This window comes from Colossoma macropomum, unplaced genomic scaffold (assembly GCF_904425465.1).
Source record: "Colossoma macropomum unplaced genomic scaffold, Colossoma_macropomum, whole genome shotgun sequence".
In the NCBI taxonomy this organism is placed as follows: domain Eukaryota; kingdom Metazoa; phylum Chordata; class Actinopteri; order Characiformes; family Serrasalmidae; genus Colossoma; species Colossoma macropomum.
Genome location: NW_023494827.1, coordinates 3,508 through 20,742, shown reverse-complemented (window position 1 = coordinate 20,742; position 17,235 = coordinate 3,508). Strand labels below are relative to the sequence as shown.

General features: G+C 39.7%; 2 protein-coding genes across 2 annotated transcripts in view; both read left to right on the top strand.

Annotated features, from left to right (window-relative positions):
* LOC118800209 (E3 ubiquitin/ISG15 ligase TRIM25-like) overlaps window positions 1–7,403 on the top strand; it is a 31,804-nt gene extending 24,401 nt beyond the window's left edge. The window contains exons 8-13 of the mRNA XM_036560402.1: window positions 3,601–4,276; window positions 4,574–4,669; window positions 4,877–5,110; window positions 6,162–6,321; window positions 6,512–6,571; window positions 6,868–7,403. Of these exons, the coding sequence (XP_036416295.1) occupies window positions 3,601–4,276; window positions 4,574–4,669; window positions 4,877–5,110; window positions 6,162–6,321; window positions 6,512–6,571; window positions 6,868–7,403 (1,762 nt within the window). The remainder of the gene's footprint in view (window positions 1–3,600; window positions 4,277–4,573; window positions 4,670–4,876; window positions 5,111–6,161; window positions 6,322–6,511; window positions 6,572–6,867) is intronic.
* A 2,970-nt stretch (window positions 7,404–10,373) lies between these two features.
* Window positions 10,374–15,537, top strand: LOC118800214 (E3 ubiquitin-protein ligase TRIM47-like). The gene is made up of 6 exons (XM_036560407.1): window positions 10,374–10,998; window positions 11,314–11,397; window positions 11,605–11,838; window positions 12,560–12,719; window positions 13,254–13,313; window positions 15,494–15,537. Exons 1-6 carry the CDS (start codon window positions 10,408–10,410, stop codon window positions 15,535–15,537), a joined length of 1,173 nt encoding a protein of 390 aa, XP_036416300.1. The 5' UTR covers window positions 10,374–10,407.
* The last annotated feature ends 1,698 nt before the right edge of the window (window positions 15,538–17,235 follow it).

The window sequence follows — 17,235 nt, the reverse complement described above, 5'->3', positions numbered from 1 at the left end:
GTTTTTTTTTTTATTCTTTGCATTACATTCATATGGGTTAATGTGGGAAACTGTAGTTTAGAGTAATATCGGTCTGCAGTCAACTTCTGGAATCTCTGAGGCTTCTGATTGTGTCCTGTCCTGTTATCTGAATTAATATTATTTCCAAAATAATATCTATGTATGTAATATTTTAGTCCAGACCATCTAGTCAGTCAGGACAGATGTAGTAGTAGCAACTTCACCCTAATACAACTGTAGTTGGTAGTTTTATAGCGTGTTATAGCTCTTATAGTTTAAAAATTTCTGCGTTGGAAAGGATAGAAGTGTCACCTACATCTGCTGATCCAAGTCCTGAGTCCAGGAAGGAAAAATAAGAGTAAACGTTTTTTCTGTGTTCAAATCTCTCTCTCTCTCTCTCTCTCTCCATCCTACATTTTAAGTGTATATCTACATTATATGTACATTATTTAATCTATCATTGTTTAAGAAAATGCCATTTTCTTTTTTTTTAATGCTCAAGCTGGTTCTTCTTCATAGAAGAGGTGGTTCTTTTCAGGGGGATTCAGGCCGGCTTTCCATCTCAAACCCCTGAAAAAGTCATTTTTTCCCAAATAAACTGACTTCATCAAAATTTCTGATTTTTTTTCTTTTTATTTTTACTGTGATGCTGCAGTAAACAACCGGCAAACTGTCTATAAGGTTTAGTGCAGAGGTCGGCAACAAAGCTGCATGCAGCTCTTTTACTGCCCTGTTGTGGCTCCACAGCAGAATTAGATTTGTAGGTAAAAATAAAATAATCCTCCTTTACAGTAAAATAAAGCTCTGCTGATCGTTCAACACAGTTTAACAATAAAGGGTCTTAAACGCTGGAGTTAATGTAGAACTGCTAATTCACCCTTTAACCCTAAAGGTTGGCATGCAGACTGCTGGTCAGATGACTATCTCGCCTAGCTAGTAGCTAACGAAATGACAAAGAGAGCATTTTAAGACACTGATAATTTGGAGACAAATGGACTTATTTGCATTTATAATCACTCCAGCTGGTTTCCTGATATGTTTAATCTGCAACTGTCAAACACTAAAAAGTCACAAAGTTGAAGTTTCTCGTTGTCCAGCTTGTTCGAATTTTCCCGTTCCACCTTAAATGGTGCAGCAGTTAGTGCCTCAGGCACCATTTAAGGTGGAACGGGAAAATTCGAACAAGAAGCTGGTGAATGAGAAGCGACTTCAGCCTCATAAGAGATTGAGCATTGAGAGACATTTTACAAGAAACTGTTCTACTTTTCTGGAAACATTTCCTGCCAGAGATGCGAGAAAAGCAGCTAAAGCTTAAAGCAGAGCAGAGTAAGTCTGCGTTTTTGTTTATATTATATTTTTTAGACTATACTAGTACATTACACATACACACAATGAGACATATTTACAGCCATGATGGTGAAACATTCCTTCAATAAAATGGACATAAAATGTTGTGGCTCCCAGGGTGATTTAACTTTTGTTGAAAGGAAAAAATGGCTCTTCTTAACGTTTGGGTTACCAACCCCTGATTTACTGTGTTCTTGGTTTGAACTGTACTGAAGATTCTGGTGCAAATCTGTCCAAAACCAGTCCCATCTAGATAGGTATTCTCTAAAGTTGGATGGTAAGTGTTGACAATGTGATATTTGCTTTCACAATATTGTAGCAGATTATATCACACACATAAAAACCACTTTATCAACGTTACCTGTCCTTCGCTGACTTTTTGCATTAACGATACCTCACAAACTAGTTAGATGTGTAGCCCCGATTAGCTAACTAATAAATGTCTGCATCTGATTCAAACCCCTAAAGCAGCAATTTAAAAATAAAGTTAGCACATCCTCTACATAAAACAAACTGAAATGGATTTTTTTATATATATAATATATATATTGGGAAAAAATAAAAACAAAAAATCTAAAATTAGTCTATATTGCTTGAGGCTGACAGTCAACAGCATGAAGCCAAAAAACATAAGAGCAAACAAAAAAGCTTTAGTTTCAGTTTCAGTTTAGTTGTATTAGTCGTTTGTAGGTTATCACAGGGTCAACAGCATTATGAAATGTGTTGGACCAGAAAAAAACAGGTCAGCTCAGCACTGAGGTCATTAGTCATGTAAATAATAAAATATATAAGAAAGAGAAAAATATTAATAAAGACAGGATAAGAAATAGATAGAATATTACGCTGTTTACATATGTGACATGAAAAAAGTGAAAGTGACCAGTCCTCTTATGGTATGTCTGATTATGACTCGCAGAACTGGATCACAAATCTGTTCAACTGATCACAGCACTGTTACAGCATTAATGGAGATCTGGCTCCCTCTAGTGGAGTCAACTGAAACATCAGTGACTCAATCAATGACTTAAATTCAGGTGTGTTTGAGCGGCTCGGACAGACTGAGCTAACCTGCTTTTCCTGGTTCCTCCTGTGTTCCTGTGTCTCTGAGCGACTCTGAGAGGAGAGGAGAAAAGGAAGAGCATCTGTACTGATTACTGTTCTGCTGCCTGAAGACCTTTTTCCGCTGTGGCTGAAACAGACAGAGTGAGTTCAGCACTGGAACGAGGACGTTGTGGGTCTTTTTATGGCTTCTAATGTGAGGAAAATGCACAAGAACAAAAAGAGACAGAGCTGAATTCATAGAGAGCAGAGAGAGAGCAGCTCTCCTCAGTTCAGCTCGGTCTTCTACACAGACTGGGAGGGAAACTCGGCTGGAAAAAACTTAGTAATTAAGCGACGTTTCATAAAAATATCGTTAATGTTTTCACGCACACAACATGATATCTGTTACACTATGAAGCAGGAAAGGCAAAGTTAGCGAAAGCCAAGCTAATTAGCAAGCTAATGGTAAAATATGACTGTTAGCTTCTAAGCTAGCTAATGTTTTAAGAGCTTCGTGGAGCTAAAATGGTTCTTTTTGGAACCAACCAAATATGGTTCTTCAAAGAACAATTCATTGAAATGTTTTAGGGAGCCAAAGCTGGTTCTTGTCATTGTTCTAGATAATATCTAAAGGTGATTAGACTCTGCGGTGGACGGTGTTTCTGTCTATGGTCACTCAGAAGCTGCTGAAGCGGGTAGGTTAGCCCAGCTAGCTAACACAGTTTTATTTATGCTCTGAGATTCATAGTTAATGTTGAATTACTACATTAATTACTGCTCTGTTATCATTTCAGGTTCCCACTCGATAAAGTCTTTAAATGTTTGGTTGTTTTTGCCTCCATTTCTGTGTTATTTTGGTCTTTAAGTGAATTAAACTCAAATAGCTTAACGGCTGTTCAGACTGTCTGTGGTGGCTGTAACTGTAAGACTACATGACTGAGAATCTGATAGTTTACTTCAACAGAGTCTCTCACAGAACCACACACAGTCCTGCTCAGACTAAAGTACTGATATTTAAATAAAATAGTTAATGAATATTAAAATAAAGTCAATACAAATAAAATTAAATATACTAAAAAGGTTTAAAATGCAGGGCTCAAAATTACAGTACAGATCTTTCTGTCCAAAGGATTTTGTCTCTGTCTGTCTCTTCTTCAGTCTCCTCATTTCTCTCTCTCCACCCTTTTCTCTATGACACTTTACCAAACACAGAACCAGGAAGCCACTCCTACTCAGTTCAGAGGACACAAAACTGATCTCAGAGAGCTGCTCTCTCTCAGTCTGTGAGTGCAGGAAAATGGCAGAGGCCAGTATTTCAGTGGATCAGGACCAGTTCAGCTGTCCAGTCTGTCTGGATCTGCTGAAGGATCCAGTAACGACTCCCTGTGGACACAGTTTCTGTATGGTGTGTATTAATGGCTGCTGGGATCAGGAGGATCAGAGGGGGGTCTACAGCTGCCCCCAGTGCAGAGAGACCTTCACTCCAAGGCCTGTTCTACGCAGAAACAACATGCTGGCTGAAGTGGTGGAGAAACTGAAGAAGACAGAACTCCAAGCTGCTTCTCCTGCTCACTGTTACGCTGGACCTGGAGATGTGGAGTGTGATTTCTGCACTGAGAGAAAACGCAAAGCCATCAAGTCCTGTTTGGTGTGTGTAGCGTCTTTTTGTGAAGCTCATCTTAAACCTCATCTGGAAATTCCAGCCTTGATCAAACACAAGTTGGTTACAGCCTCTTCAAAACTACAAGAGAAGGTCTGCTCTCAACATGATAAACTGATCGAGATCTACTGCCGTACTGACCACAGCTGCATCTGCTATTTATGTATGATGGAGGAACACAGAGGCCACGATGCAGTAGCAGCTTCAGCAGAAAGAAACCAGAAACAGGCAAGAACTTCAAAATCACACCACACTTTGTCTCAAATCCTTTTGCTAGAGTTGATTTTCAAGTGATTTATATGTGAATATTTTCAGAGAAAGGGAAATTATTCTGATTAGAGATTATGTTTGACCTAATCTAGTCAAACATGTTTGACCAGCCAACACCCATCTTCTAGTTCCCTACAGCAGTACAGCACACATTACAGTGTCAAAGTCCATTAGAGCTACAATGTCCTTCACTCTCTTGATTCATAATTCACCTCTCATCTCACATTTCATAAACAGTTGATGTTGTTTGTCCAGAGTGAAGTCAAAGACATGCAGAGGAAATCTCAGCAGAGACTCCAGGAGAAAGAGAAAATGCTGCAGGAGGTTAAACAGGCTGTGGAGACTCTTAAGGTGAGTAGTGAGCAGAGATCTGCTGGAGCAGCTGTTTCACAGCTCAGTCAGACTCTCCTCCAGTCAGACAGTGAGGAGTCCAGTGTTGGACACTTAGAGATCCTACACAGCCACAATGTGGACAGTGAGTCATCTAGAGTCCCAGTGAGAGAGTGAATGATAGCTGGTGTGTAAATGGAGCTCCATCTTGTGTGTATGTTGTAACAGAGCTCTGCACAGGCAGCAGTGGAGGACAGTGAGAGGATCTTTACTGAGCTGATCCGCTCCATTGAGAAAAAGCGCTCTGAGGTAACAGAGCTGATCAGAGCTCAGGAGGAGGCTGAACTGAGTGGAGCTGAAGAACTCCTGGAGCAACTGGAGCAGGAGATTGCGGATCTAAAGAGGAGAGACACTGAGCTGGAGCAGCTTTCACACACAGAGGATCACATCCATTTCCTACAGGTAACTATCTGTCATATACAGTCTTCTGCAAAAGTTTGGGCACCTTTTGTCAAATGACCTGTTTTTTAATGTTCTAAGTGAAAATAAGTTAACACATCCTCTCAGAGAACAAACGTCGGTACATTTTAATTCACTGTTACGACCTGTCTAGGGGTTTGAGATGGTCATAACATAAAAAAAGAGAGCCAGATGACGTTTAAACAGATCAAGTCGTGTTATTTTCTTTTCTTTAGCCGCTCTTTTGAACCCACGACACAGGACAGCGTCAGAGTGGGCATGCGCCAAAACAACAAACATAACCAGCCTAGCTAGAGGTTTTAGAGAACTAACTTACCTATGAGGAAATAGAATAACAAAAATACAGTCAGTCTTCCCTAAATCATAAGAGTGAACGTTTACAGAGAAAGATCATGAGCGTACTGCCAAACAGTAGAGATAACTGGGTATAGAAGAGGTTAAGCTAAGCTATTTCATTTGAGATGAGGACAGACAAAGAGCTGCGATTCAGATCTAAAAACAATCGCCCCAAGCCGCCATGGAGGAAAGCCTTGAGGACATCCAGCAGCTGTTGAAGGAATACTCCATGCAATTTCAGTCAGCCAATCAGATGCAATCATCGTTACGGGACTCCAGCCAATCACGCACACAAGTGGGCGGGTTCCTAATAAGCGAGAGTGTGTGTGTGTGTGTGTGTGAGAGAGAGAGAGAGAGAGAGAGAACGAAAGAGAAGCAAGCAAAAACAAAACATACGTTCTAGGGAAGTAACATGCACAACTTCTCTTATTTGGGCAAATTTAATGAGATGTTTTTCTCTAAAATGTTGAACTTGTCAAACAGAAACAGTGCATTAAAATTTGGAGATCAATGCTACCTGTAAGGATGTATTACTTTATTTGCAAATGGAGAACCAACAAAACATAATTTGTCCAGGGGTGCCTAAACTTTTGAATAAACCTGTATCTGTGTGAATTCACTGATCTGTCTTTGGTCTGAAATCTTTCATCATTTTTGTTCACCTTTATTTATCTGTTTTACACTTTGGTCTCTGTAGAGTTTCCAGTCTCTCTGTGTCTCTTCTGGATCTGAGGACTCACCCAGCATCACTGTCCATCCAAATCTCTCATTTGATGGAGTGAGGAAATCTCTCTCTGATCTGAAAGAGAGACTAGAGGAATTCTGCAAGCAGGAATTCAGTAAAATCTCTCCACATGGTAAGAGGAGCTTCCTGCTGTGAAACAATGATGAACATTTTTTCTCTCTTTCTCTCTGTTTACTGTTGTGATGTTGGTTTAATTATGTGAACTGTGCTGTGAATCTTTTCTCTGCTTCTTTATTTCTGGATGAAGTATTTCAGTCTCCTTCATTCAGTCTGATGATCATTGTGTTTGTGTGTCTCCACAGTTTCAGCAGTTCAGATGATTTTACCCTCAGAGCCAAAAACCAGAGCAGATTTTCTACAGTGTATGTACACAATACACACACACACACACACACACTCACTCACACACATGCACACACACTCACTCACACACACAAACACACACTCACTCACACACACGCACACACACTCACTCACACACACGCACACACACTCACTCACACACACAAACACACACGCACACACTCACAAACACACACTAATCAATAAAATGTAAACAATAAGAGTAGAAGAAAGGAAATTCTATCAAGTAGACTTTTTTTAATATATACCTTCTGTGAATAAAAGAACATATGTTTTCTTTTCTTTTGTTTGTTAGATTTCTGTCGTCTGACTCTGGATCCCAACACAGTAAATTACTACCTCAGTCTGTCTGAGGAGAACAGAGTGGTGACGTGCAGTAAAAACAAACAGTGTTACTCTGATCATCCAGAGAGATTTGACTACTGGTATCAGGTGTTGAGTAAGGAGAGTGTGAGTGGACGCTGTTACTGGGAGGTTGAGTGGAGCAATAGTAAAGGATATGGACTGTACATATCAGTCTCATATAAAGGGATCAGCAGGAAAGGACGAGGTAATGAGTGCAGGTTTGGACACAACAGTCAGTCCTGGAGTCTGCAGTGTTCTCCCTCTCTCTCTTTCTATCACAACAACATTCAGACTGAGATCTCAGCCTCATCATCCTCCAGAATAGGAGTGTATGTGGATCACAGTGCAGGAACTCTGTCCTTCTACAGCGTCTCTGACACAATGACCCTCCTACACACAGTCCACACCACATTCACTCAGCCTCTCTATGCTGGATTTGATTTTGGAAATTATGGATCAGCTGTGAGGTTATGTGATCCAAAATAATGTGACTAGTTTGCTTCAGTGAGTAATAAATGTATTATTTAAAAGGAGAGAGGTTAAAAGTAGCTGTATTCACAGAATTCCTGTTAAATTAATGTAAAACTGCTTTAGGTTTTCTTTAGAAAAACAAAATTATCCCCCACATATTTTGTTCCTGGCGCAGGATCCAACTATACATCTTCCATTTGAGATGCCTTTTCCACAATATATAAATGTGTATTTGGATGAAAGGAAATCGTTTAATAACACGAATCTAACAAAATATCTCTTACTAAAATGACACAATAAATGATAAAAGGCCAACAGCCCATCTACCTTATCTACAGTAACCTATAGCTGGAAAAAAGAAACTTAAATCAAGCAAAATTTAATCAAAGGTGCAATTATATAAACATATCATCAGAAGAGAATCGAGATCAACATTTCAAATAAAACAGAAACTCAAATACAACTTTTACAGGAAAGTTTGGTAGTTAGAATTTCCACATTTTTGTCACTCTTGACAAAGAAGTGCAAGAAAGATCATGAAAAAGTGTTCATGTAAAAATGAGCTCAATCTCACCCTGAAAATATTAAAATCAATTGATGAAACAATAAACAATAAAATCCCTTTTGATGCTTTTTATAATTATTAGCACTTCTAAAAGTTCTTATGAAAAAAATGTAACAGAAACATGTTCCCATTTATATTTCATTTTTTAAGAGGACACAAGAAGTGAAATGAGACAGCAGCATGCTGACCTTCATAAATCAGACAAAGCCACAGTTTGGGCCATAATTAAGATGTTTAAAACAACCAGAGCTTCAGTGAACCTGCAAGAATGTTTCACAGCTGGAGATTTAGAAAAGATAGTCGTATCTGAGAGTCACCAAGTCTCCAAAACTACAATTAGACACCACCAAACATCACCAGACTATTTGGAAGTACACAGAAGAAAGGCTTCGAGCAGTGAAAGAGTGAAGACAGAGTGAGCTAAAAAGGAGAGTCCAAAAGAGACGACAGAGGATCTGGAGAGAGTCTGTACTGAGGAGTGGTCTCAGATTCAGTGCTCTGTTTATCTCATGGGGGGTCAGAGGAGAAGATTAATTGCTGTTATTTTGGCCGAGGGAGGAACTAGATGAGTTTTTTGAAGAGTTTGAAGTTTGAGTTTTTTTTTATTACATGAATTTACTGCAGTTAAATGTTAGAATTCTCCCATTTTTCAGTGCCAGATTGAGCTAATTAACCACAAAGCCATTTACATCATAACCTTTTTACTCATGTTTACCAATTGTGCCAATAATTATGGAGTGGACAGTATATTAGATTTTTTTCTATAGGTTATTTTCAGTTTTTGAGAGGCTTGTTGTTTATTTTTTGGTGGGCTATGACCACCCAAAGCTTTTTCTTTCAGTGGACACAAAGATCTTGTTGGCTGGTGTTTATTTTGTATTGGTCTGGCTTTTTTGAGACAGTGAGGTTGAGGTGCAGTGAATATAGATGGACCCTGTTTTGTGTCTTTGGTTCAGATTTAGAGGAGCTGGATTTGTGACTAATCTTATTGTTTCAGTTTGGGTTAGATTTAGGATTTGATTCTGTTAGCTTATGTTAACCTTTAGCTCAGCACTTGGCTCTTATGGGTTGAGTGGTGAGAGCTATTTCAGCAGGAAATACTTTGGATCTGACCACTGTATGTGTTTATGAACTTCATTATTATTTGTTTTTAAAAATAGATTTTCATAACCAATAAATATTTGGGGTTTTTTTTCAGATTTTTTAATGAATTTTACTCCACAGGTACCAGTTTTAATGTAAAATGTTATCAGTCTACATGTCGATGTTTCTACAGTTATATTTCTACAAGTTGACTGATCTGTTTTCATCTGAATGTAGATGATTTCCAGAATAAAGATTTTTCCTTTGCATCCTTTGTTTATGTATCTTGAGTAAAGCTTGACCATACAGACATACAAGCTCCCTCACAGAGAGTTATTACATGAGATGGTTATGAATACGCTGATGTGTGAGAAATTGTTTAAAGATAGTTTTGAGAAGGTTTCAGCCTAAAAAGTATTATTTTAAAATCCATTCATGGTGGAGAGATACATCAGGGTGTTGTGAGGTAAAATAGTCCCCAAAGAAAATGTATTTTTCTCCAGATAAAACACTGTTTTATCATCATCAACACTACATATAAAGCGTGTAGCTGCACTGGTTGTTCTTGAAAGTGAATAAACATGACTGTATTTGCATTGTAGATATCATGACCCCTGGTTTCTGTCAGCACCACTGTAAAGAAATGTGAGTCAGTGAGTTTCTCTGCAGTGAATCACATCAGAAATGTATTAACTCCAATTAATTCAACTATTAATTGGAGTTAATACACATCATGACCCCTGGTTAGTCTAACTACACACAGTACTCTACCATCAGTTACAGTTCTAGTAAAATCTTACCAAAGACTTCAAACATTTGTTTTTCCCCCTCAATTCTGTGCTGCCTTCAGATCCTAAATGAACTAAACTGAATGAACTTAACAGGAAAATACCTGCAACAGGCTAAATATTAACCTACATAACAGATAACCTCTGTACTGCTTCAGGATCTCTCACAAAATCCTACACAGGTCTGCTCAAATGAAAATAGTGGTATTAAAGAATTTACTTTAGGAGAAAGTGAAGAGGAAAAGAAAGAAAAATGAAAACACATCACGCTCAGAAATTTAAAAGGTGGATTTTTGCAGTACAAGTTTCTTTTTTGGGGAAAGGCGTCTGTTATGATATGTGGATCAGAGGATTCACAGAGATCAGGTTACTCCATTTAATCTGTGACTTTAAATGGTTCTGCTTTACGTTTTCTTTTTCAATTTAGTAAAAGAATTTTGTGTCTTACTCTTGGTCCTTCAGTCTCCTCCTCTTCTCTCTCTCTCTCCACCTCCTTCTCCCTTCCTAACACGGAACCAGGAAGCCACTCCTACTCAGTTCAGAGAAAACGAAACTGATCTCTCTGAGTGCTGAGTGCAGGAAAATGGCAGAGGCCAGTATTTCAGTAGATCAGGACCAGTTCAGCTGTCCAGTCTGTCTGGATCTGCTGAAGGATCCAGTGGCTTTTCCCTGTGGACACAGTTTCTGTATGGTGTGTATTAATGGCTGCTGTGATCAGGGTGATCAGAGGGGGGTCTACAGCTGCCCCCAGTGCAGAGAGACCTTCACTCCAAGGCCTGTTCTACGCAGAAACAACATGCTGGCTGAAGTGGTGGAGATACTGAAGAAGACAGAACTCCAAGCTGCTTCTCCTGCTCACTGTTACGCTGGACCTGGAGATGTGGAGTGTGATTTCTGTACTGGGAGAAAACGCAAAGCCATCAAGTCCTGTTTGGTGTGTCTGGCTTCTTATTGTGAAGCTCATCTTAAACCTCACTATCAGTCTCCTGCCTTTAAGAAGCACAAGCTGGTCGAAGCCTCCAAACAGCTACAAGAGAAGATCTGCCCTCAACATGATAAACTGATCGAGATCTACTGTCGTACTGACCACAGCTGCATCTGTTATTTGTGTACGATGGATGAACACATGGGACACAGTGCAGTTGCAGCTGTAGCAGAAAGAAAAGAAAAACAGGTGAGAAGTAAAAACTTTCAGACTCACTTTATTTGTATTTCTTATCTAGAATCTGATACTTAATTAGACAGTGATACTGATGATCAGTTTATGGGATGATGATACTGTAAATGTATGTGATTTTGGTAGGAAAGTGTAAATAAACCTCACATTACTGTTAGCAACAAGTAAAACCAGTCAGCAAACCTTTCACCAGCCAACGTCCGTCTTCCAGCATATTTACAGCTTTATTGTGCTCACGATGTAGAACAAGAGTGAACTTGAACTCTTCAGCTGCTGTTAATATAAACCAGAATACAAATTCTTTCTCCTCAGAATCAGCTGAAGGAGATGCAGAGGAAATTCCAGGAGAAAGAGAAGAAGCTGCAGGAGGTGAAACAGGCTGTGAAGACTCTTAAGGTGAGTAGTGAGCAGAGATCTGCTGGAGCAGCTGTTTCACAGCTCAGTCAGACTCTCCTCCAGTCAGACAGTGAGGAGTCCAGTGTTGGACACTTAGAGATCCTACACAGCCACAATGTGGACAGTGAGTCATCTAGAGTCCCAGTGAGAGAGTGAATGATAGCTGGTGTGTAAATGGAGCTCCATCTTGTGTGTGTGTTGTAACAGAGCTCTGCACAGGCAGCAGTGGAGGACAGTGAGAGGATCTTTACTGAGCTGATCCGCTCCATTGAGAAAACGCGCTCTGAGGTAACAGAGCTGATCAGAGCTCAGGAGGAGGCTGAACTGAGTGGAGCTGAAGAACTCCTGGAGCAACTGGAGCAGGAGATTGCTGATCTAAAGAGGAGAGACACTGAGCTGGAGCAGCTTTCACACACAGAGGATCACATACATTTCCTGCAGGTAACTCTGCTACTGCTCCTGCCCCGCCTTCATACTGCTCCTCTTCTACCTCAGAAGATTGTGGAGGAGTTGAGGAGATGAACGGAATAGGAGGAACTGGAAGAACGAGTAGTAACAAGGGGGACAGGACAGCTGATCTACTTCAGCGTCCTCAAATCTAAGTTTATCACAAGGTTCATTTGAAAATACGCCCTCAATACTCCTGCAGTTACTATACAGGGCCAATCTACTTAGGTGTGTGCGCGACCTGTACTTCCATTTTTTAGTTTTGGTCAAGTGCAAAATACACAAAATACTGAGAGCATAAAAATACAAACAAAACGTAATGAAATGCGTAGCTGAGCTCCTCCGTGTTGTCCGTCCTTTCTGGACATACGTGTGATTTCACTTTAATATCTGAAAAAGGCAGATTCCAGGTGTTTGGAGCTACTCTTGTCTCCTCCAGTAGATGAGGTCACCAAAATTGTTACTGGGCCACAGAGAAGAAGAGGAGGATTGGTACGAAAATAGTACATTGTTAGTATTTCTAGATGCAGCCACTGTCTGATGTACAAAGTGACCTGAAACTCACTGAGGTTCTAAAATGTTTCTTCCCAAAAGTCCATTCAAGAAACAATAAATAAATCTGTCTGAAATCACAAATCTTTTTAATGTGCTTTAAGACCTTTTTTCAGTTGTGAACACATTTATCCTTTTCCATTACATTGTTTTCTCTCTGTAGAGTTTCCAGTCTCTCTGTGTCTCTTCTGGATCTGAGGATTCACCCAGCATCACTGTCCATCCACATCTCTCATTTGATGGAATGAGGAAATCTCTCTCTGATCTGAAAGAGAGACTAGAGGAATTCTGCAAGCAGGAATTCAGTAGAATCTCTACACATGGTAAGAGGATCTTCCTGCTGTGAAACACAATGATGAACATCTTTAGTGATAGATTAGTGAAAATGTTTATATGATGAGCCACAAAAAGCAATAATATTTCCTGAGCTACACAGTAAATAAGTTATGTGAATGTGACAATAAGTTTAAGTTGATATTTTTTTTCCAAGTTACCATAAGTCAGTTGTTTTTAAACAAGACGTCAGGGTTCCTCTAGATGGTCCATTAATAAATTGCCCCCTCTCAGCTCCCAACACACCTGTAGCAGGTATTCAGTGTTATTAATGGCTTTGTACAGGAGTGTTGGGAGCTGGAATAGAGCATGAATGTGGAACATTTGGGGAGCCCTGAGGACTGGATTGTGAACCACTGCCATAAAAGACAGACAGACACTTAGTTTCTCTCTCTACTTAAATTATCTCAGTTTAATCATGTGAACTGTGCTGTGAATCTGTTCTCTGTTTCTTTCTGTCTGGATGAAGTATTTCAGTCTCCTTCATTCAGTTTGATGATCATTGTGTTTGTGTGTCTCCACAGTTGCAGCAGTTCAGATGATTTTACCCTCAGAGCCAAAAACCAGAGAAGATTTTCTACAGTGTATGTACACAATACACACACACACACACACACACACACACACACACACACACATACACACCACACACACACGTCTGCATTTATATCTTCTCGTCACTTTGAGCATCTTAACGTTCTGAATGTTGTAAGCTTCTGAAACAGAATCAGCTTTAAACAACACGGTGGTGAATCAGTGTTAGAGGTTTAATTATGAATACACTATTTTTCCCTTAAAGCTCATTAGACGCTGTCCTAAATAACACGTATCTTCTTTTGATTTTTATTTTTCTGCACCATTTCAGCACAAGAGCTGTTCTTTACACTGTGTGAAATTTCATGATGAATTTATTAATAGAAATGCTCTATAATTAACTGGAAAAAGTCTCATCACATTCACTTACATTAAACATTCCTGTAAAGTTACCATTTTGGAGATACTTGTCATTTTTGGACAGCAGCGATATAAACTATGACCTGTAAAAATAGAAGGACGAAAAGGCTGACAAATAGACTTTTTAAAATATGTACAGTGGTGTGAAAAAGTGTTTGCCCCCTTCCTGATTTCTTATTCTTTTGCATGTTTGTCACACTTAAATGTTTCAGATCACCGAACAAATTTAAATATTAGACAAAGATAACACAAGTAAACACAAAATGCAGTTTATAAATGAAGATCTTTATTATTAAGGGAAAAAGAAATCCAAACCTACAGGGCCCTGTGTGAAAAAGTGATTGCCCACTAAACCTAATAACTGGTTGGGCCCCCCCGTTAAAACATAAATTAACTGTGGTTTATCACGTCTTTGGAAAGCTGAGTTCAATTTCCCTAGCCACACCCAGGCCTGATTACTGCCACACCTGTTCTCAGTCAAGAAATCACTTAAATAGGACCTGCCTGACAAAGTGAAGTAGACCAAAAGATCCTCAAAGGCTAGACATCATGCTGCGATCCAAAGAAATTCAGAAACAAATGAGAAACAAGGTAATTGAGATCTATCAGTCTGGAAAAGGTTATAAAGCCATTTCTAAAGCTTTGGGACTCCAGCGGACCACAGTGAGAGCCATTATCCACAAATGGTGAAAACATGGAACAGTGGTGAACGTTCTCAGGAGTGGCCGGCCGACCAAAATTACCCCAAGAGCGCAGCGACGACTCATCCAAGAGGTCACAAAAGACCCCACAACAACACCCAAAGAACTGCAGGCCTCACTTGCCTCAGTTAAGGTTAGTGTTCAGGACTCCACCATAAGAAAGAGACTGGGCAAAAATGGAGTTCCAATACGAAAACCACTGCTGAGCAAAAAGAACATAAAGGCTCGTCTCAGTTTTGCCAGAAACATCTTGATGATCCCCAAGACTTTTGGGAGAATACTCTGTGGACTGACGAGACAAAAGTTGAAGTTTTTGGAAGGTGTATGTCCCGTTACATCTGGCGTAGAAGTAACACAGCATTTCAGAAAAGGAACATCATACCAACAGTAAAATATGGTGGTGGTAGTGTGATGGTCTGGGGCTGTTTTGCTGCTTTAGGACCTGGAAGACTTGCTGTGGTAAATGGAACCATGAATTCTGCTGTCTACCAAAAAATCCTGAAGGAGAATGTCCGGCCATCTGTTCGTGACCTCAAGCTGAGCGCTACTTGGGTTCCTGCAGCAGGCATTGATCCAAAACACACTCAGCAAGTCCACTCTGAATGGCTTGAGAGAAAACCAAATTAAGACTTTGGAGTGGCCTAGTCAAGGTCCTGACCTGAATCCGATTGAGATGCTGTGGCATGACCTTAAAAAGGCGGTTCATGCTCGGAAACCCTCTAATGTGGCTGAATTACAACAATTCTGAAAAGATGAGTTGGCAAAAATCCTCCACAGTGCTGTAAAAGACTCATTGCCAGTTATGATTGCAGTTGTTGCTGCTAAGGGTGGCCCAACTCAGTTATTAGGTTTAGTGGGCAATCACTTTTCACACAGGGCCCTGTAGGTTTGGATTCTTTTCCCTTAATAATAAGATCTCATTTATAAACTGCATTTTGTGTTTACTTGTGTTATCTTTGTCTAATATTTAAATTTGTTTGGTGATCTGAAACATTTAAGTGTGGACAAACATGCAAAAGAATAAGAAATCAGGAAGGGGGCAAACACTTTTCACACCACTGTATGTATATGTATGATAAAAAAAACTAATGTTTTCTTTTGTTTGTTAGATTTCTGTCATCTGACCTCTGGATCCCACACACAGCACGAGTAGCCTCAGTCTGTCTGAGGAGAACAGAGTGGTTACATGCGGGATAAACCAGTGTTACTCTGATCATCCAGAGAGATTGACTACTGTATCAGGTGTTGAGTAAGGAGAGTGTGAGTGGACGCTGTTACTGGGAGGTTGAGTGGAGCAGTAGTAGAAGATGTGTGCTGTACATATCAGTCTCATATAAAGGGATCAGCAGGAAAGGACAGAGTAATGAGTGTAAGTTTGGACACAACAGTCAGTCCTGGAGTCTGCAGTGTTCTCCCTCTCTCTCTTTCTATCACAACAACATTCAGACTGAGATCTCAGCCTCATCATCCTCCAGAATAGGAGTGTATGTGGATCACAGTGGCAGGAACTCTGTCCTTCTACAGCGTCTCTGACACAATGCCCTCCTACAAACAGTCCACACACATTCACTCAGCCTCTCTAACGCTGGATTCTGGGTGAATTGGGGAACTGTGAGGTTATGTGATCCAAAATAATGACTGTAGTTTGTTTCAGTTAATAATTATTAGATCTAAAATTACTGCAATTGTTGAATTATAATTGAATGAATTACTTTATAAGAAGGTTAAAGTTGAATTATTTTTGTTCAAAGATTCCTCAAACATCCTTCATGCCAGATGCTTTTTGCAATAATAAAAACTAAATAGGATGAAAGGATCTAACTTCTATGATGCTCTACACTGACAGGCAGAACACTTTAGTGTGTCTTTGTTAAGATTAGGATTAGATTTGGTGTCTAAGTGATGGTTCCCAGTTAGACAGTTAGACCCCAAGTCAGATTCAGGATTTGATTCAGTTTATCTACATAACGTTTAGCTCAGCTCTTGGGTTCTTATGTGTTGAGTGGTGGGTTCTCTCACTGTGGGAAATAATCTGACCACTGCATGTGTCTGTGAGAGAGTGCAGGGTTGTTGGGGGTTTGGGGGGCTCTAGGCCTGTCAGTGGCAATTACAAAGACAGGACCTAATATTTTATTGTGTGAATTTCAGTAATGACTGTAAATAAAAAGTTTTCCTAATCACTAATACTTATTGTGTTTTTCATTCTAAATGCATCAAGTTCACAGCAAAAAGGGTTAAATACACCTGAATTAAATTATTATTATTATTATTAGTTCAGTTTGAGTTTGGACTCTTCAGCAAACTGAACTGGGCTCCACATGGTCATCTAACTCAGTCCACTGAGGGCAGTTCAGGCCTTGTGCTTGAGGCTGATGGTCAACAGCACAAAGATAAAAAAAAGATAAACAACAGAAACGAAAAGAAAGTTTATGGTGTGTTAATGTTAATGTGTTTAAGAGCTTCGTGAGCTAACTCGGTTTGTGTTGGGAACCACCAAGATATGGTTCTTCGAAGAACGATCATTGAATGTTTTAGGAACAAAGCTGGTGCTTGTCATGTGTCTAGATAATATCTAAGTGACTTAGAGACTCTGCGCTGAATCGGTGGTTTCGGTCTAGACGGTCACGTCAGTAAGCTGCTGCAGCAGGTAGGTACTGCCCAGCGAGCTAACCACAGTTTTATTTGATGCTCTGAGATTCATAGTTTCACTGTTGATACTACATTAATGACTGCTCTGTGATCATTTCAACGGTTCTCTACCGTCCATAAGTCGTTAAATGTTTGGTTGTTTTTTCTCCATTTCTGTGCTCTTACACTTTTGGTCTTAAGTGAAGTAAACTAAGCAGTTCTC

What these genes read in the sequence shown, in the direction of transcription:
- LOC118800214 (XM_036560407.1), top strand. Translation starts at nt 10,408, where the DNA reads ATGGCAGAGGCCAGTATTTCAGTAGATCAGGACCAGTTCAGCTGTCCA. An exon ending in CAGTAGAATCTCTACACATG is followed by an intron (nt 12,720 to 13,253) that starts GTAAGAGGATCT and finishes GTGTCTCCACAG; the next exon opens with TTGCAGCAGTTCAGATGATT. An exon ending in CAGAGAAGATTTTCTACAGT is followed by an intron (nt 13,314 to 15,493) that starts GTATGTACACAA and finishes TTTGTTTGTTAG; the next exon opens with ATTTCTGTCATCTGACCTCT.